Consider the following 21,579-nt stretch of genomic DNA (forward strand, 5'->3'; position numbering starts at 1 on the left):
AATCTCGAAATATTACTTTTGCAAAAGTTTAGCTAATTCTCTATCTTGCAAACCAGAAGGTCGATTAAAAGGATTGGATGTGTAGCATTAAACGTATTCAATGTTCAACATCAAATGCAACATATGGTATACTGATAATGTATGCATATCTTATTTGCTTAAGAACTGAAAACAACAATGCCGTCAGTTAGTGAAAACATCATTGCTGTTTGGACTTGGTGACATGTCTGAGCTAGAAACTCAGACAGGCGAATAGCAAAAGGTATGATTGGATTAGTGGTGTTCGATTTTATCGCTTATCATTTTTAAATAACCAAAAATTGCATTTCCAAACAACTTCTGCTAATAAAACTTAAGGTAAAGAAAAAGGTTCAAAACTATTTTATAGGAAACACAAATAAACTCAGTTTAAGTGTATATAATTGATTATACATAATAAGAGTACTGGTCATGCCAGATGCAGCAACATTCTAAAATAACTTGAAGCTTACTGTGAAGGCAAGAAATTGGTATTGCAGAGCAAGAAAGTGCAAATAGATTAATTAATATAGAAAAATAATTAATGGAAAATGTAGCAATTTTTTATAGCAATATTTCTATAAAAAATGGTATCATGTTTATCAACATATGATAAGCATACGGCATCTAAATTCAACAGGAACTGCAGGCTTATTTTTTTAGATAAGATTAAAAATGGATTTCATGTCATTGGCTGTATTTTCAGCTTCATTACATGTGGTTACTATTTGTCAGATAGTTTAAGCAGCATTTATCAATACCGAGTATATACATACTTACCTGTTCTGATTGGTAAGAACAGCTTTGGTTATGTACAACACACTTATTTAGAGAGGGTAAATAGCATTGTAGTAGTCATCTTCTGATATGTACACTGACAAAAGCAGGCTTTTTACCTTGCAATCTTTTGAACCCATTTTGGCTCACCTTTTCAAGCCTTTTTAGAAGAGAGTTATTTTCTTGTTCAATAGCCAGTAAGTTAACTTCTAGTTTGGAACTGTTCTGTCTACTCATAGCTGAGCTTGTCGATTTTTTAGCCTTTATTTTTACTCGAGGTCTTCTTGCATTTTCTTGAAAATTAGTCCGTCGAAGATGTGTTACCTAATAAAATAGTGTATGTTTATCATATTCTTGCCTACAGTCGTATATATGCAAAAAAACATTTTGTACATTGGTGGCAGAAAACGTTAGCCTTACCTTAGGTACAAAGACGAGGCAGAGTGTTGTCGAGGTGCAAACGATAATAAGCAGGCCAACTACTAGATAGGCTTCGTCCGGTTTGTCACTCAGTATTTGAGATATAGCAACAGCTGTGCCACACATTATCACTACATTGTACACACTCAAACCTATAAATTTAGAGTCGTTCAATGCAGCAACCGTCACCTTTCTTGTGTTCCATGCGAACCAGCAGCCTGCCACCTGAGTAATTATGAGAGAACATCGGTGAACAGTTGTGCATATCAGAGGTTTTATCATTTTAAATCATAAAACACTATTCAGCTTTTCCATGTGAGTTTTGGTTATATTCACCTCAAGATAAAAATTTTAAAATTGTCCATAATGATATTCTGATATCAACATACTTTATGTGCTAATATAATTCTAACATATTGTAGTCTATATATACATAGTTCAGCAAAACTTCTATATAAAACAAATAGCAAAAATACATGTAGTCCAATAGCACTAGCTATTTCAATCATTTCAAACTTAGTAAATGTTAACTTACCAATAATAGGCCTTTGTAAGCATAGAAACTTGACGTCCATATATTCATCATATCACTTTTACATGTACATAGTAGAGAGGTGACCAACACTTCATCTATTTTCTGCAAACAGCTACATTTTCTCAGGACTCAGGTATTCATTAATAGTTTCAAAAGAAGCAGTCATTGCGCTGTAATCATTGAAATCTGTTGAACGTTTTTAATTTATTTCATTGCCAAAGTTTTTGCTAATGATTCTGTTGAACTATATGGAGAACCATACGTTCACGGATGTTTATCTTGCGGTAGATACTATACAATATATTTAGTAGGTAATTAAATATATTATATTTTTAGTAGCATAAAGCCCAGCATTGCTAGAATTATTTTTCATTACCAACATAAATTATTTCATGACAAAGTCTGTGAACACTTTCATTAAGTACAGTTATCCTTAATGCATGGGCAGCCGGATTCTAGATTTTTTAATCAATGGCACATTTCTATAGATAGTGGCACATTTCTATAGATAGTTGCACATTTCTATAGGTAGTGGCACATTTCTACAGATAGCGGCACATTTCTATAGCTGGTGGCACATTTCTATAGATAGGGCACATTTTTATAGATAGTGGCACATTTCTATAGATAGTAGCAGATATCTATAGATAGTGGCACATTTCTATAGATAGTGGCACATTTCTACAGATAGTGGCACATTTCTACAGATAGTGGCACATTTCTACAGTTAGTGGCACATTCTATAGATAGGGCACATTTCTATAGATAGTGGCACATTTCTATAGATAGTGGCACATTTCTATAGATAGTGGCACATTTCTATAGATAGTGGCACATTTCTATAGATAGTGGCACATTTCTATAGATAGTGGCACACTTCTATAGATAGTGGCACATTTTTATGTTAAACGAAAGTTCTAATATTGCCTACTGACCCTGGCATTGCTTGTAGCCGACCTGCTTTTGCGCTTTAAATGAGCTCTTATAACTCTAGCTCAAGTAGATAGTTATATATTTGAAATGGCAGCCTCTGAAATAGAGCCGACTCAAATATAACTATCTCATGAAACTGAGCAATAAATATTTTAGTCTGTTAATGAAAATCGGTTTTAGTCGGTATTATAAATTCTGTTCCCTGATAATGTAAATGGGCATTGATGGAGGCTGACCAACTATTTTTATTACATTAAATAGCTGTTACCTCCTGTTTAAACTCGATCTTCTTTAGTCGAAGGGGGTCTACCACAGTCCATGTGGTTAAAAGAGCCAGGTCCATGGCTGTCATTCCAACCACTATCAAGGCTAAAGTGTAGTCTTTAATCACCTGCAAGCATAGCTCATATAAACTCTTTGTTTGCTCTTTCATCCCTGTCTTGTTAATTTTCATGTAAACTTGTATGCATGGGAATCCCGAAAAAATCGTAATGAGTAATCAGTATATGAATAAATAATTCGTGAAGTAGCTAGGTGGCTGAGTGTTGTAGGAGTTAGAGTGCTGGACTGTAAATCGGAGTGCCGAAGTTCAATTGTGTGCAAAGCAAATTTTTTTTTTCTCTTTTAGCGTGGCTACAGACAGACACTGCTCTTATTATAGTAAATACTAGCCAAACGCCCGGCGTTGTACAGGCATTAAAAACAGTTTATAAACAACAGCAGGTAATGTAGTTACCTTTGGCTAATTTGAGTAAGCCAGTATCCGCATTGTTAAACTTGCTAACAAGAGCCATGAGAGCAAGCTTTAGTGTCGTTGCGCGTTACGCTGAATCGCTATGCGTATTTCAACTGAGGTGCTGACTCATATCGCTCAATGAATCCATTGCATCTCGTGTAGCCTAATGGGTTAGCTTGTTGCCTTATAAACGGAAAGCTCCGAGATCTAATCTTCTGCGGTACGGATTGTTTATTGTTATTCTAATTGTTATCGCTGGAAAGGCAAACGACAAACTGAGATTTATATACAGTATATACATTAACTAGCTGTGCTACCCAGCGTTGCCGAGTAATAAGAAAGCCTTTGGTCATAAAATTGATTTATATTTAATATATAACAAAATTTGCAATTCTAACTTTCAAACTGCATATCATGAGAAAATTTTTGATGGATAGCCTCTGATGGAACAGTAACCTCTTTTAAACACACTTCTATGCAAAAATTGTTATTATTAATTCAACATATTCAACATTATTATTTTGTTTTTTCAGTTCATATTAATTGTATCGAATCATCTTTTATTGTAATTGTAGCAAAACAGACTTAATTTAGCTATTACATGCTAATTATTTCACATTTACATTTAAACCTTTTTGTAGACGTTTCATTTTGTTAATTTATTCAACCTGCACGGAACATTTTATATGTATTATTGTTGTGTGATACCTCAAAAAGCTCCACACCTTCAATACAGCCAAATACTATACATATGTAGCAACTTATTGCTACTGCTAATCATCAGTAGGGAACCTTCGCATTACTGTCCGTGGAGCAGCTTTAAGATTTTCAAGACAAATATGATACAATAAGACGGTTGATTACCAACCCGTTTCTGCTTGTGCGGTGAGCTGAAAATGCTGTAAACTCTCCAGGTCTTTGCGAACATGGCTCCGAAGGAGATTGTAAAGCCAATAGATAAAAACCAAGCATGAGCCTACAAGAGACGAGTTACGGTCAGCGATTTATGCGTAGCTTGGTTATTGTGTTGAGAATTATTCCCACCAATTGAGACTTCGATGCGCAGTTGCTTCATTCTAGATTGTTTATTCTCTTGATTTACAAGTTTGAATTTAAACATAACTATTTTCTATATCAAATAGGCCAGTAAAAATGTCCAAGCTACATATTTTAGTTCCAAAGTATAGTTTGCAAGATGAAATGTTTCAATCGTTTAATTTCTCATGATGGTCACACTGAAATTCTATAGTTTTTTAAAAGTGGCTACAGGAGAACAGCACTGACATAAAAGGAGTTCTGTAAATTTTTAAAAATTGTGCTGATATAAGGTTTTTTTTCATAATAAGATATATGCATATAAATTCTGATTTGTTGATTACTTCATTTATCGTTGTCAGCATAATTTAGTGATTAGCTGAAGCATGTTGCAAAATTTGCAAGTGTTTTAAAAACCATGATACTAGTACTAGGTATATACTGATGTAGTTTTACCAACGAAGATGCGACAAATTATAAAGAAATGATGTGTGTTAGTTTTTTCCAAATAATAATCTCTATACTGCAGGCAGCTAACTAGCAGTAAATCCGATGATGCCGGAGATTTCATTCATTTTCAATCTGATAGCCTGCAGGTGCATGTGAAAGAGGCTGCTTCTCAGGAGCCAAGCAGAGTTTTGAAACCAAATATTTTTTGCAAACTTGTGGGATAAACAAAGCAATGTCTGCGAAGTTTGAATAAAATTAACCAGAAACTGTGGAAGCATATGGCGCTCATGCAGACTAACAGACAGACACAAAATGATTAAGTCTGAGTTGTTAATACAGATAAGAAATGAATGGCAAGACTTGTAATCTCAACTCACTATGCAGACCGTCTCGTATGCCTTGTCAGACAGCTGGTCTTTGTCTACTCTCATCATATAGATCGTTGCGTAAACGAGGAAGGAACCAATGATAATTAAATTATTCATATTCGGGCTTGACATCTTTACAACCCTGAAAAATATTAATCATTAGGATTTGTCTTCTCTTTAATCAAGTGGTGACAATATCCAGTCTGCTTAAAACAATTGTGAAATTGTTTATGACTAGATTTCTAATATTATAAATTTAAATTGATTGTGATATAGTAATGCCATAGTATTAATGAGAATAATTATGATATGTAAATAATAAAGTACTAGTAATATTTTAAACTGGCAGTTTCCTATATAGTTACAGCAGCTTCATGCCTTCACAAAAAGTAGGCCTAATGCTTTGGCTGCAAGCTCTGTTAGTTGTGTTTATTTTAGGTTTTAAGACTAACCTTGTTTTTCTGTATCGGATATTGACAGCGAGAAAAAATAAACCGAGAAGTTGTCCTAAGAGAGCTAGGGCTATGAGAAAGACTTGGTAAATTTTGTTAGCCTTGAGCATGTCAACTCTTCTCAAAATGCTATCACTAGGTGGTGCGCCATTGTGCCAGCCAATCAAGCTGGTGTTGATGAAGACCTTTTGGTTGACCATGTCTGAGACTCCAATGCGAACCATTTGTTCTCCTGTAGAGGAGATAGTGCTTGGTTAAGATTATAATAGCCCGAGTAACTGAATTGCAAAATGATTTTGTTTTTAATTTTTACATAAGATCTTATAATACTTATGCAAATAACCGTGTTTCTCTTTTCCAACTTTTATTTACACAAAATAGCCATTACGCTAGCCTCACCTTTAAGTCGTAATATGCTTAGGTGTGCTTGGCGACCCCCATTTGCGTAGCTCACTTGTCCCTGAAACATTAGCTAAATTTATTATGTGCAGAGTTGTAGGTCACCACATTCAAAGACAGAAGTTGAGAAGAGTAGGGAACTTTGCGTTCTTGCTGAAAATTTATTACAGTTGAAGGAAGTTTAGTAATTGGTATGTTTGAGTTTTGTTTCTCATCGCTTCACAGGCTGGAATATACCTGTTAGTGAACCAAAACTAGTAATTGTAAGTAGTAGTAATAGGTACTCTAGCACAGATTTTCTCTTAAAATTTTAATTACTAAAAGCCAGAACACCTTTGAGTTACTTATGTACCTAAATGAGCATGTCATATCTCACCTTCTAATCTCCACAAACCAAAAAGCTTAGGTAAGTTTACATTCACAAGAGGTTTGGCCCTCGTTAAGTCTGTACAGTTTTCAAAAACGGTTACAGAACAGCTTTATTTAATCTCGTGGTACCCAGACTAAAAACTAAGCAGGATGTTCATTGTTTCACTTCAATGTACATCAATTTGCTCCTATATATACACAATCCTGAATTGGTATTGAGCATTTGCCCCACTTACTGTGACCCCATCAAATCGTATCTGAGAAACATTGCGAATAAATATTTTTGTGTGAAGACAACTCCAACAGACATCATCTCCGCCAGTTGCCCTGTCTAGTAGCTTGGCCATAAGCCACATTCCGTCATAGGCGTATCCATGATACACACTGCTATGATTTCCACTCGCTTCCTCATATCTTAAGTTATAGTTTGCTGAGCTCTGAAATGTAATTGCAATATAAAAATTTTGAGAATGCGAGGCTTTTATTTATATACATAATATTAGTTGAATGCTCGGCATTGTACGAGTAATAAAAAAGTTTTGCACAGAAAATTTATTTTCAATCAACAAATACAACATTTACCAATCTAACTTTTAAGTTAAAGTGTTTTGTTTATTTCTATGTACTGTGTTTATTTCAGTGTAGATTGTTTATTGTTGTGTAATTTATACTGTACCAGTTGCTGAGCCTACTACAGCTCTATACTGATTGCAATAGTCTTGCTGGCCATATGAGTTTAAGCATTTTTTTCACGTATGAGTAAGCATTTTTCTTCTGGTATGGCTTCACGCCTAAAGCAAGCTGCGGTGTTAAGTATGAAGCCATAAAAGATTGCCATGTGTAATAAATATGTGCACAATTTATCTATAGTATAGCTGGTTGAGCAGCATAGTGTATTGGATAAATGCTAGTTGGCAGGACTGGATGGTCTGTGTTCAAATCTAGTGTGCAACAGTTTTTTCATTCATAGAATTTTATCGCTACAATGGGACATGCGGACAGACAGAATACAGACAAAACTGAGGTTTATATTCGCGTATATAGATGATGTTGTAACCCATAATTCCTGCATTGGTTCAGAACACCAGAATCATACAAGTAGCATGAATCGAATGCCCAAAATAAGCATAGACATTTCTATTCCTTCATTCCTAAATATCCGTTATCTTTGTATTTGGTATTATCTATAAACTTAGACCAAATTCCTGTTATGGACTACTCGGCACGGACTACTATGGCATTCTAATGTACCATGAAAGATTGTCAGGTGTGCTGACTAAGCCAAGAGAATAAGTATATGCGTAACTATTCCACAATATATGAAGGTGAATAATTAATGCAGGTGGTATCATGCCAAGGTGTTTGACGCGAGTTTACATTCCGCATGATGTGATTTTTTTTCGATCCGTGGCTACAGATAACTGGAAGCAGCTCTTACTATTTTAAAAATCATTAATACAAACTAAAATAAATAATGACATATTGATTCATTTTTGTTGTGGCGCTGGTTTGTGTGGGTAGCGTAGAGTATCATTTGCGTGACAAGATAATTTTATTGCGTAATAGTATTATTTTGCACATATATTTTATTTGTTGGCTACATGGTTAATCTCGGTCAGCTTATTTAGTGGCCAGCTGAAGTATGAATAAGCAAAATTTACAAAAATATGATACGTACTAGGTATATACAAGTATAGTTTTACCAAAAAAATTTGATTTTACGCAGTAGTCTAGTTTTTATGCGGTCTTGTAAGATTTCTGCAATAGATCATTAGATGACATCGTAGTTCGCATTCGTATACAAATGGTTTTGAGTGAGATCAGCTAACCTGGTATATTACAAACCTTTCCATTCACAGTTTTCCTGGCATGATCGAGCTCGAGAGTTTCTATCCTGACCGTGAATAAACCTTGCACCACCTCTCTCATTTGTGATTTGCTGCAATCGGCATCTGCAACTTCCTGCCACCATCTCTCTGAATAGGGAAGAGGTAGGAGCCAAATGTATTCTGTGCCATACATTCTTTTGTGATATGCCTGTAACAAATAATAATATATGCAGTGCATTTGATAAACCACCAGCTACTGTCATCTTCCATTTTTTATATAATTCTAATATAATTTTAACATATATATATATATATTGTAGTCTATATATACATCGTTCAGCAATACTTCTATATGAAATATTTAACAAAAGTATACGCGGTCTAATAACACCAGCTGTTTCTATTATTTAAAACTTAGTATAAGCGCTAACATAAAGGGAGTGCCAATGGCTTGTAAAAGAATGTTGATATAGAGAGATTCCTATGAACTGTTAAGAACACTGCTGGTATAGAGTACCATGAACTTTTAGAGAATACCCGATCTAGGCATGCTAAAACAGTCATATTTCATAAAATAATACTAACAAAGTACAGCGGCTTTTTTAAATTTCATGTCACTAGGTATAAGAAAAGCTAGTTATCACATTTTTATTATAACAGCCCGTCATTATTGATATGTACTTATATAAACATGTCATATATCATTGTGTAGTCTTAACAGACCAAAGAACTAGGGTAAGTTTACATTCAAAGGAGGTATGGACCTGGTCGAGTTTATCCAGTTTTCAAGTTGCTACAGAACAGCTAGATATAGATGTTACTTGTGGTGCGTGCGTGCGTGTGTGCGTGCGTGCATGGGTGTTTGAGTATTATCATAAACTAGATATAAACGCTGACTGTTACTATAATGTAAGCTATTTATAAATTAAACTTGCTGAAAACTATGCATTCAACGCTGTATTGTTACCTCACTGTTGTTAACGTCTGAAGAATCTTGTTTAAAGTCAGCCTATTTTTAGTAACATATGCAAATGCTTCTAATATAATAGTGGGCCTTTCTTATCAAACCTTCTTTTCTATCTATAAGTACATATTGTGAACAAATTTAAGCCAATTGGTGTTGCTAGTCATTATATCACTTTGCAACATGTGAATAGTCTGGAAAGAGCTTTTTGCTAGTAAATTATAGCTGTTTTTCACTAAACTTACCGAAGTATTATGAAAATTGCAAATTCTTCCATTTAGTACCTAATTTTCACTATTAGCACATATATGAACAACAGCATAGGCAAATGTAATAATGCTCCATCTGTAGCATTAGAATGTTCCGGCATGAAGCAGGCAACCTTGGAAAGTAAATTTTAATTTATTTTTTGCATTAAGCAGTTTATAAAATGTTATTACTGATTAAAGTTTTAGACATTGTCCTGTCACAGCTTTCTGCTAGTCATAATTTAAAAAGGTCAATTTTAAAAGGCTTTGAACTAATTGAACGCTTCCTGATTGCTATTTCTTCTGCTATTTGTCTTAGTTTCAATCAAAAATAAATACATTTATTCATTTATTAAAATATCCTATCAATGATATACAGGCCCCCCAACGATAGCCGACGGCTCTCATATGGGCGGGGTTTAATGATGGAGCTCTGTTGAGATGAACCCGAACACGGCACCCGAATAAACAAATATGCTGAATAAAGCTCGTTGTAAATCTACAAATATTATGAACTATAGAGGTTATTTAACTTATCTGTTGAATTCATTTTGTTGTCAAATAAATATAGTATCCCAATATTGTCACCATTATGATCAGTCAGTTACCATTCGCAAGCATTCGTGATATTAATAGTCGCAAATAGCCCAAATTCGGTTTTGTATTTAGATTTTGAGTATGAAAACTACACTGCACAACTTTGCCTGCTGTCCCATCTCATTGGCCAGGTAAAACAATGTGACAACGATAAAAGACTTTGTCATTTTATATTAGGGGTGGCAAAATATTAATCAAAAACTAGGAAAGAAAAGCCGTTGTTCGGGTAATTTTGGGTAAATTATATTCAGCTTTAAGCATATACTATTACTTCTACCAATTTTAAAATTACTAAAAGTAGGTAATTTGAAATGTTTTATTTTGCATGGATCCATTATTTTGATTAGGTATCACCCCTACATTGTAGAAATTCAAGGTTTGCTATTGTGAATGGCGGGGTCTACTGACTGAATGAGCTAATGAAACGATAACAGCGAGTCGTGTTTTCCAAAACCTAACAAGGCAACGCGACCGCCCCGCGAGAGTTGTGTTTGCTCCGAAACCCAGGCTAGCACAATCCTGACAGAGCTCCATCATTAAACCCCGCCCTTATGATAGCCGTCGGCTATCCTTGGGGGGCTGTATATCATTGATCCTATAGAGAACACACAGTGTACAACAAATAGTGTAATATAGTGTAACTACATAATACATGCATGATATTACAAACATACTAATAGAGTCACTAGTAATTATATATGAAATACATTGTTATATTACATAATATAGTATGTATTAGATAGTACATAGTGCAGCTAATTGTTCCTTTATACTCACTTTGCACATGATTTTTCTCGCATTCGCTTCATTGAACAGCCCTATTATGATCCTACCATCATTCTTTATGATGTTATCCATGTTGTCACTGGGTTCGGTAGAAAATCCTTCCGATCTGACTATTGTGATGTTTTTTTTCACCAGCGAGTGCTGCAGCGCACCTTGACTCTGAAATGGTTTTATGGCTATTTTTGAGGTTTCATTCATCTTTAAAAAATGTGTTATTATAGCTGATCTCCTTTTAGCTATTTTACTTTGGTAAAAATAATTTTCTGCATTGTGTATGTAAAATTCACTCAAACACAAAACCGGAGTAATGCTGTTAAGTTGTGAGATGATATATTGGTTTAAAGACTTATTAACTTACAAAGGCAAATGTGGAGGCTCCGGAAGAGGCATCTTGATAGAGTATAGACACTCTGCTCCAGTTATTGTGTCTTATGAAGCCCAGAAGAGCATTACTCATGTCCAGCTCACTAGGTATCGCCCTTATAAAGTGTGGGTAAGTGACCTTGTCTGACAGCGTCGGATCACTATTTCCATAAGATACCTACAAACAAACTATCTGCGTGCACGCGTCATGTCTACCCATAAACCTATTAACTATACATAGTTAATAAAATAATTATATTCACTATGTATAGTTATTATACAATAATAATTATTGTTGTTAATATATAGTATAATGACTATAGTCGATAGGTCTGTGTCCACCGTGTTAATGTGTTTGCTATTGTATCTATATTGTTTGATAGGTTTTTTAACAATAATTATTGTTCAAAAGAAAAATGTGTATCACTCGGTTTTTGCCTTGTAAATTCTGCAATAGATTATGCGTAACTGCAAAAGATGAAAAGATTAATTTTAGGTGTTGCGGGTCGTCTAGGGGTCATGGCTAGTCTATGATGGGAAGTTGACATTAATATTATAGATGCTTATAATCAAAGTACAAGATCTGATTTAAAGACCGATCCAATTTTCACTAAAGGCTGACTGGATGCAGATACTGATCCAGATCTCTTATATTGCATGGTTGTTTTTATCACAAAAATGTTCATAAAATATTCATCCATTTATTAGAATTTACAAAAAGCATTAAAAATTAGTTCATCGAAAAACCTCTAATTGAATGCCATTGCGCTCTATTTTTCAACCTTTCCTATATAGTGGCGGTCAATTAGAGGTGTTGGTCAAATTGAGGTGGCATTCAATTAGAGGTTTTACGCTAATTTTGTAATGCTAGTAAATAAGGGTATTACGTGGTATTCCTAGCCTCTGATTAGTCGTAACATTTTCATCGTTGTAAATGCAATTCGAAAAGCCTACTATTTACATTGTCTAAAACAAGAAAGTTGTTTGTTGCATTTGTCAGCTACGTTGCTCAGGTGTGAATAAAAGTTATTTACCAGTATCTGAGTTCATTAGGTATTTATATCTAGTGATAACAACTCACAGCTTATCATGTTTGTTAGCCTGATGAGTAGAGGTACTGTTATGTTTCTGTATGAATAATAACACAGGCTATAACAAATGTAGATTATTCACTCTCATAGTATGTAATGAACTGTTGCATTCAAACCTAGTTTATATAACCACTAGCTATGGCTATTTAATAAATGGCTAAACAAAGCATGAAATTTATTTATTAGATATATAACGGAAAGTAAGCTTGATATAAGCTTTTTTATTATAGCAATTTATCACCTCCTCACTAGTCTGGAGATGAAATGAACGGACCAAATGTTACGGATAAAATTGTGTTAGCTGTCTCCTTGTGGATGATCTACGTAGATTATCTGGTCCATAATCACTGTCAAGAGGATGTTAGTGATTATGGACCAGATAATCCAGCGCTATATATCTGATACTATTACCATGATCAATAGTAGACTAGCAAATAGTGCTGAAGTTTGAGATTTGTGTAAGAAAATATTAACAAATATTGACCCAGATACCTAACCTTCATATTTTTATATTAATACCAAAATCAAAGCATTTTACTGGATATTACAGATAGCTTTGCTGGCAGTAACGGAGTTGTGTTCTCCCTCTTTAGCTGAGTGACCTTAGATCAATAAGTACTCCATTTAAAACTGTAATAACTTATAAAACTTCGTCCTTAGGCTTAGTGTGCTACAAAATTTTGTTTCAGAAAATATTCAAGTTATAGTTTTGTTACCAAAGTGTTCGTTGACAGTTTGGAGGTACCATTCTGGTTATTTACTTTTGTTGTTTCTCCAGCCCTGTGATTAAGCATTCTATGCCATGTAGAATGAACACTTGTTGTTGCCTGTCACACTCACCTGCCACAAGTTGAAGTGATGCATGCTTTCAGCTAAAGGCTTTGTTACACTGCTACAGTAACCTCCGAACACAAATGTATGGGCTCTGTTCGTACTGTAGACATCAAACAATCGCTTGCTAGTCACAGCCATATCACACTGCAAATTACTGATATATTAAATGACTGTTGTTTTCAAACAGGATCTAGAAGGATTGAGTAATTGTTGATCGTTAAGGGTACTAGTACAAACCTTCTCTGCCAGCTGCAGAAAAGGTTTTGTCAATTCATTTAGAAGAGTTTTTGCATATTAGCTGGTAACTCATAGCATGCACAACACAAACAAATTAATCAGTGGCAGCGCTGGTGGTATTGTATAATACTCTTTAGGTTGTTATAGGATTTTGGGGCTCTGAAACAAATTTATTAAGTTGCTAAAGTGCTGATGGGTGTTTAATGGTAGAACAACTCCAAAAAAGTGGTTGATTGCTATCGTTTTGGACTTACAACATATGAAACATTAATACCTTCAACGGGATTAATTGCAAAAAAGAAAACACGCCATCTACATATAATTGCCATCCATGCTTCACTCCATATTACATTGAATATTAGATGTCACGGTTGCCATTAGCTACGCGGATGCATTAAAACTAAACCTAGCAATTCTAGCATCTTTAGGGAAATAAATTGAGTCTTTATCAAGTTATCAATATCTACTTTAGTGTTTAAACGTTAGAAAACTGTCACATGGGAAAGAACTCCAGACACTAATTGAGTTACATGTTTTACTACTTGTTCTTTGACCGTACAGACTCATCATTTGATACCATTAATCTCCGTTGTGAGGTGCTAAATGTGGATTATGTAGATGATCTTTTGATGAGAAAAACTGCATCCAGTGACGAATCAAGCATTGGTCGGCATTTATCAATATTGTTTAAGACAAAAGGAGTCGCTGTCGATGACAAAGGGAAAACAAACAGAACTGTTCCATTTATGTGTGAAAATGTTTTATAGACAACCTAATACTTTTGTACAAGGAGTTTGATGGACATCTAGAGAGGCTAATAAAAATTAACGGGATTGAGGGAGTTGGAGAAGGCATCAACAAATGAAAACAGTTTATTCTCGCAATATGGCTACACATTTGCCACATTTCAAGTAGAAATGAAGCATAAAAAATAAATCTTTGAAATTACTCTTCAACGTGTTGTTACTATTTTGATTTAGATTGTTTAAGAAAAGTAAGATTGTTTTCAATGACCTTGGGTGTTCAGAGCGGCATCAGTTGTAGCCTATGAAGGGCTGGTAGAGGCCGCTTTCTCATTGATTTATTTTATCATGATCGATGTCTATATAAACAATACTTCATGCCACATTATTAACAAATAAAACAATGCCATTATTTATAGTTGTGAGTAAATAATGAAACAATTAATTGTTTTGGTAATAGGTATTTGTTGATACTGCATTATATAGTGCCAGTGTTGTCCCATATGTTGTAAGAGAGTTGAATAATTCATCAAGATTTCTTATGACAAGAATGTTATAAAGCACTAGTGTTTTGGTAAGAGCTAATGCCACCATATCAGCATATCTCTTTCGCTGTATAGCCTACTCATTTGCTGCAGCTTGTATGAAGGTAACATAATTAAAAAATATCCAATATATTGAACAGACGATATCCAACTATCTTGCGCTACTCTCCTCCCATCGTTCATCTCCCTTGATAAAAACCTTTATGAAAGTTTAGACCTTTTACAAGGTTCACCACGTGTCAAATGGTCTCTTCGGGATATGCTACTCTAGTCTACTTTATTCAAAGAAAAATTTATTATTAACACGCATTAGGCTCATGAAAAGCAAACGTTGGCAGCAGTATTGCGCTTTGTGCAGCCCAACAGCATGCCCAAGTCTTACATGTTGCTTATATGGTATTGACTGTTGAATTGATGTTTTAATAATTTATCCATGTTATCAAACTAGACCATAGCATATTCAACCATAGTTTTGATGAAAATGTTTTCAATCTAACCTTGACAATACGCAAAATTGTCCTGTGTCGTCATATCTCAGAGCAAATATTTTTATAAGGAGGTGTGTTTCGTTTGAGTTATTTGGCAGCGAGAAAATAACGATAGTTACTTTCAATTACAGCAAAAGAATTATATAAAACTCTGTAAAACGTTTCAAGTCAAAACCCAAGTTGTATCTAGTAATTAAATAAAAACTTAAAAGGGAAATTATTACTACTTTACCTCAGAGACTCATGAGCCAAAGTGAAAGCTCAGCAACTTATAATAATTTACACTAGATGTAGTTTAAATAAAGTTATGTAACATTTCTTTCTTTTTATTTTGTATCAAGCTTTTACCTGCAAAAATGTAACGTTTTAAAAAATGCTGGATATCATTTGCTGAAAACTAAATTCTATGTCAGGATAAACAGCTCAACTTTGATGTTGTATGAAGATCTCTTGAATAGTGGGTATATGATGTCTGTTTAGCTTACTGCAAACAGAGGATGTGCATGTTTTTAAGAGCCTGTTGTACAGACAATGGTTTTATGATCTTGGCTGGATACGTCTGATTTCGGTGGCACAAGAACTTGGACAACTGGAACATGCCCTGTTGTAGAAAGTTAGTTAAGGTTGGATGTCATTCCTGTTACCACTAGCTGTCTTTTGGGGAGTTGAACTCCAACCTGTTGTTTGCATATCAGTCATTCTAGGCCGGTAGGTCACGACCGGAAGTATGACCTGGTCGTAAGTTGAGGTTGAGTGTACATGTAAATACTGAGTTCGGTCTACATATGGTCTACATATGGTCTACATATGGTCTACATACAGTCTACATACAGTCTACATACGGTCTACATATGGTCTACATATGGTCTACATACAGTCTACATACAGTCTACATATGGTCTACATATCTTATCTCATAGGATGTACAAGCAAGGGAATGACTGACCCTCTTGACACACACGCTGCTTATCTCTTGTTGTCATCATGTTCGTTTGCTAAAGGCACAGCTTTTTAGAAAATTAGCATTCACACTTTGATAGCATAAGAGCATCGCTGCTGGCATGTTCTTCAAGTGCTAATTATGTGATGAGAAGTCTTTTAGAATTGAGTAAGTGGTACACCTTGTTTAGTTGTGTTTCATCTAATAGTTCCATCGACAAGTGCTGCCCTTGTAATACTGTTCACCTTGCATAGACCCTTATTCATCTGCCTTTCTAGTTATTGCCAAGACATATCATTGGATGATCATGCAAATTAGGATGTTCTCACACTCCTCATGGCACTCGATATTGTAAAGATTGGTTCCCATATACGCGTATATATATATATATATATACATATATATATCTACATATATATCCTATGTACGTCGCAAAGCATCGGCGACAGCACCGCAGGCTATTGCAGTGAAATGTTAACCTACACGCCGGGTACCGCGAGTACCGCCGGTAGTTGCCGGCGGTCAACGCAAGAGTTTAGCACTGTTCAAATTTTGCGAAAAGCCACTAGCAAAACCTTTCCAAAATGCACTGTACAGGTGAAGGTCACCATTATCAAAACGGCGTGGCGAGCGAACATTTTATGTGATTCTGCGATTATGTAAAGCGATGCAGCTTTATATGTGAACAGAAGCTGCCGTGCCTAGCGTCGCAAGCGTTTTGCTGCGCAAGAGTCTGAGTATAGCAATCGATATGGGAACCAGGTTTATGCAGACACTTATGCCTGCGTGTCCCAAGCGTACTTTAAAAACTGGCTAGGCAAGTCTGTAAGCGGGCGGTTTTAAAGCGCGTCTTGAGGAAAGTTTAATTAGTCCAAGTCTTAACAAGAACGTATGCGAGGGAATAAGGAAATACAGATGTAACCAGGAAGTCTCTCTAGGGATAAATCAATCGTCATTGTTAGTGATGATGGATGTTAATCATACAACCTGATCGAAGGATGCCTGGCTTTAATGCTCATGTAATTTCTACGACCAGGTGCGAAATGTTATATTTGGATAAAAAAATCTAGTAGCATGATTTGATAAACCTGTTTTCACATTCAATGAGTCTCCGTGTACCTTCATTGCTCTTTTAAAATATAATTTGCTCACTGGCTTTCCTGTGGGCGGTGCTCACAGAGGAAGGTGCCTCGCAATCAGATCAACTCGCCAACACCACATTTCCTCTTTTGCTATTGTTTAGCGAATATGTCAACTCAAATAATACCTTTGAGGATTGCCACATTTTCTTTTTTTAATTTCCAAGTAATCATGGTAAACGGGAATAACGTCGCGTCTTTATAGGTTATTACATACAGATAGATTGATGGATAGATGGATGGATAAATATATAGATATATATATATATAAATGTAGATAGATATAGATAAGTAGATAGATGGGTAAATAGACAGACAGATAGATAATAGATAGATAAATAAATAGGTAGATATCGACTTTATTTACTCTGGTCAATGCCTTTTAAGGCAAATTAGACCATGAGACAAAAACAAAAATTAGGTAAATTATGTGTATTGAAAGTAAAGTTTTTTTCATAATGTTGTTATATAGTGTGGATTGACAAGGTGTTGGTGCCTGGTATAAGGTGTTGTGGCTTTTTTGGGGAAGGAGTTTAGTGGATGGTCAGGCAGATTGAAGATAATGCTTTGAGTATTTTAAACAGCAAATATATAATGGCACATTTAGCTCCTGCATGTAGATACTTGTCGGAATTGTCCATATCAGGTAGCATAACCCTAAAGCATAATTCTTAACCATAAAGATTTTGTGTAGCACCATTTTCATGTAGCACTTAGTGATTTGCATTAGCGTATTGCACTGACTGTCTTCTGTTCCATTCAGTATTGAATGGTCATGTTAATTCTATTACATATTGAACACTGATTAGCCTTGGGTGGCCATTTCTCACTCCGTGCAAAAGTTTTCATATTTGTCACAGATGGCTCACTAGGTTTGCTAGATGAGACAACAGGAACCAATCAAGCGCTAGTATGCTTAGCTTAAGGTCAGCTAGCAGACTTGTCTCGCAAACAACAAGGCTTCAGTTCCTAAGAAAGTGCCACTAGCGGTCACAGGAATGACAACCTATCTTGCTCTCCGCAACTGGACTTGTCTCCAGGTCGAGGCTTCTTTGTCACTGGATTCAGACATGTCCAGCCAGGATTGTTTACTATCAAGAGACTACTATTCTCTGTTTTTTGTCTCAAGGTTTAATTTGCGTTAAACGGCATTGACCGGTGTAAATAAAGTTAATATCTATCTATCATAGAGCCATTGTCTGTACAACAATGCTCTTAAAAACACACACAGTTTCTGCTTGCAGTAAGCTCAAAGCTGGTTCACACTATATCGCTGCATCTCGGGGTTGATGCCACAATACTTTAGTAATCGCCGATAATAACGATGTTCATACTATCACAAACCCATCACGTTTGCATCAGGAAATACTAGTGACGTAATGTTCCCATTTATCTTTTTAAATTTTCGCGAAGAAATCTCTTTGTTTTCGCGTACTGGAATTAAATTGTAGTCCCACAGCGACTATCATAAAGTGGATATGAATAAATCATGCTACCCGAGACCGCGAATTACTATCGCCGAAATGGTTTACATTTGAAAGGCGGTCGTCGGTGCTTGGTGAAATATCGAGAAAGTTTGCCAGCTGCAAACTTTGTCGATGCTATCGGTTCACATAATCGACGATAGTGTGAACCAGCCTCAAGCAGACATCAAAGTCAGTCTTCGAAGAATTGCTCATCAATTTTTTTTGCTAATCGCGCAAGTCTTAACATTTGCAAACAGCGTATAACATCAATAGTTGTGTTAATAGGTTGTTTGACGTTACGTAACCTAGTCAAGTGTAACCTTCAACTTCTGTCGCATCTGCCGTGACAATGTCCTATGATTTCCATTTCATTTTGCTAATCAAACCTAAGAAGTTATTGGGTTTTGAACTGAACTGTTGATTATGTAACACGGGTTATTTACATGTATTTCAGTGCATAATTAGACTCGTTACAGCAAGCAGTGACTTTGGTAATCAGCGTCTAGTCATTGCTCGAGTCAATTTTCTGAAAGAAACTGGATAAAGATGTTTGCGTCATCAATATTCCTCAGTCGTCAACCAAAATTCCCGTCTTATTTATCTGTGTCTCCCTCGAGGTACGTGTGTATTGACTACACTTCTCCCTCTCGCCGTGCTTTGCTTTCTTACGCTGATGCCGCCAGCAGAACTCACTGAGTGTCATTTGAAAAGTGTATCTTCCTTAACGATTTTTACTATTCACAGGAAAATTAAATTTATAGTTCACAGAAATATACATGCCGTGCATCAACACATGCAACAAACAAGCTAAGAAGTGTTAGAACTATTGTATTTTTAAAATCAACGCGCTGACTTCTTGGAGATGTTGGCATGAGAGACTGAATAAATGCTACTAAGCTACGCAAGGCAAAAACCATAAATTATCCTTACTAAGCATGAAGTTCTGTCGAAAGCCTCACTGCTTGTCAGCCTTCTAACCAGTTGTAAGTTTGTAACCGATAAATGTAAGCAGATACATATAAAAGTTGTACACTGGCTAATACGCTTACAGCCAATTTATACAGCTTTCGTATCACACTAATTCACTATAATGGCTGCAATTTCATAGCATGAATAAGCATTATTGTAGGTAATAATCGTTAAAGATTATGTTGTCATGAACTGTAATGTAGTACAGGTTTTTCAGCTTCGTAAAAAGTTATATATTTTGTATAGTTGCATTCAGATATTTTGTTGAGCCAAAGCTAAAAGGCTCAAGAGATGTAAAATATATTGTCATGCTGATTTTTGCAATGTTACCACCTTTAAGGGTTAACTTTTTTTATATTTGCATTTACAAATCTGTCTCTAACCCAACCAAATTCTAGCATACTGTAAATTATCTAAACACTTCAACTGCACAGATACTAAACTGTATTTTTTTGTTCAGATCTAGTCAAGTTATACTTCTGGCATGTTGTTAGCCACAAAAAAGTGTGTGATTTGATTACTATTAACAATGGGAAAGTCGACGCTTACTTGCAAAATGATATTGTTGCAGCTACCGAAAATCTTAAAGCAGTAACTCGAAAAAAGCCTGTCCCTCTGTTTTTTCCTCATTCCCTGTTCATTAATCTCTTCCGCCCTCAATCACATACCGATCTCACTCGCAAGAATACGACTAACGAAAAGGTATTTCTACGCCACTCACCTCCGTATCTATCCAGCTGATACTCAGGTTGTGATTAGGCAGCACTTTTTCATCTCGATTGATATCATCAAGGGCGAGCTGAACAGCTGGCTTTATCCCCTCTCCGACATAGTTGTGTCGCTCCCCGAACGGTGCCAGACCTACTATCATAATCTCTTCTCCGCTACCAAAATCGGTAGTGCTGGCAGCGAACAAACCGAGCAGAGTTAAGAGCATATCTAGTTGATGAACTAGCAGCTTATGTAAAGTATAATCTTGAGCCACAACCCAGTTTCATCAGAGAGATATATGCCTTACGGTGCTCTGCTGCAGCGCTTTCACTAATGTACATGCGTCTCTAGCGACTCGCTCACCATCGAGTTTATTTATAGCTGAAGCTCTTCGTCTTGCCTCGCATGCCTTTGTCACTCCTTCGGATCAATCATTAACCTGTCCACTCTTTATACACCCCTGATTACGTCCAAGAGGAGTTCAAGTACTGAGTGTGTACGGCACTTTTCTCCTTTGTTTTTACTTCCTGTTAGGTCTTAACAACCATGAGAGTCAACTTTAAGATGGTTTCATTTACGAAAGCATATTTGTTAATGAAAATTTTTGTTTGTGTGACATAGGAGCAATATGACTGAAAATTATTCAACACGATTTTGATTGGTTTTTGATTGATTTTTTTCATCACGTCAAAATATGCTGCGTTAAGAGTCGGGTGTTTGTTAGCTTTTCATTGACAACTCTATAGGCTGTCAGCAGCTGACACTGCCAATAACCGATGTAGAAGATTCTTAAGTACATAAGAAAATAATAGCAACACATAGTCAGATCAAAGGAACAGTTTGGAGTATTCCGCTCATGTGTTTAAATGAATGGATAACTTTTAATTATCATGGGTATTCCATAATCAGACTCCGAAATCTTTGTCTGTGGTATGTAATATTCAATATGTATAGCCAAGCGATGGGGAGTCAAACAGCTGAAAATATACATATTTCAATAATACCAACCCTTGAAAAGGGCTGGTTACTGAAACATGTCAGTAACCAGGCTGGTTACTGACCGCTTCTTTAACCAAACCTTGAAAAGGGTTGGTTAAAGAAGCTTATTTATTTTCTTTGCTGTACCAAGAATATGTG

The 21,579-nt window shown here is 35.6% G+C and overlaps 1 protein-coding gene across 1 annotated transcript; it reads right to left on the bottom strand.

Annotated features, from left to right (window-relative positions):
* Nucleotides 1–1,141: 1,141 nt before the first annotated feature.
* Nucleotides 1,142–20,668, bottom strand: LOC137393952 (gamma-aminobutyric acid type B receptor subunit 2-like). Its single transcript, XM_068080666.1, has 14 exons — nucleotides 20,453–20,668; nucleotides 13,211–13,348; nucleotides 11,275–11,457; nucleotides 10,908–11,075; nucleotides 8,338–8,529; nucleotides 6,729–6,929; nucleotides 6,124–6,184; nucleotides 5,725–5,956; nucleotides 5,282–5,414; nucleotides 4,288–4,395; nucleotides 2,952–3,074; nucleotides 1,751–1,852; nucleotides 1,216–1,440; nucleotides 1,142–1,153 (listed from the first exon to the last, which is right to left on the bottom strand). The coding sequence occupies exons 1-14, from the start codon at nucleotides 20,666–20,668 to the stop codon at nucleotides 1,142–1,144; spliced, it is 2,094 nt and encodes a 697-aa protein (XP_067936767.1).
* Nucleotides 20,669–21,579: the final 911 nt, after the last annotated feature.

This window comes from Watersipora subatra, chromosome 4, assembly GCF_963576615.1.
Source record: "Watersipora subatra chromosome 4, tzWatSuba1.1, whole genome shotgun sequence".
NCBI lineage: Eukaryota > Metazoa > Bryozoa > Gymnolaemata > Cheilostomatida > Watersiporidae > Watersipora > Watersipora subatra.

Excerpts from the sequence above, each read along its gene's own strand:
- LOC137393952 (XM_068080666.1), bottom strand. The coding sequence starts at position 20,668 with ATGCTCTTAACTCTGCTCGGTTTGTTCGCTGCCAGCACTACCGATTTT. Across the intron at positions 11,458-13,210 it reads ATCACTTCAACTTGTGGCAG|GTATCTTATGGAAATAGTGA; the intron begins GTGAGTGTGACA and ends GTTTGTTTGTAG. Across the intron at positions 5,957-6,123 it reads AAGCATATTACGACTTAAAG|GAGAACAAATGGTTCGCATT; the intron begins GTGAGGCTAGCG and ends TCTCCTCTACAG.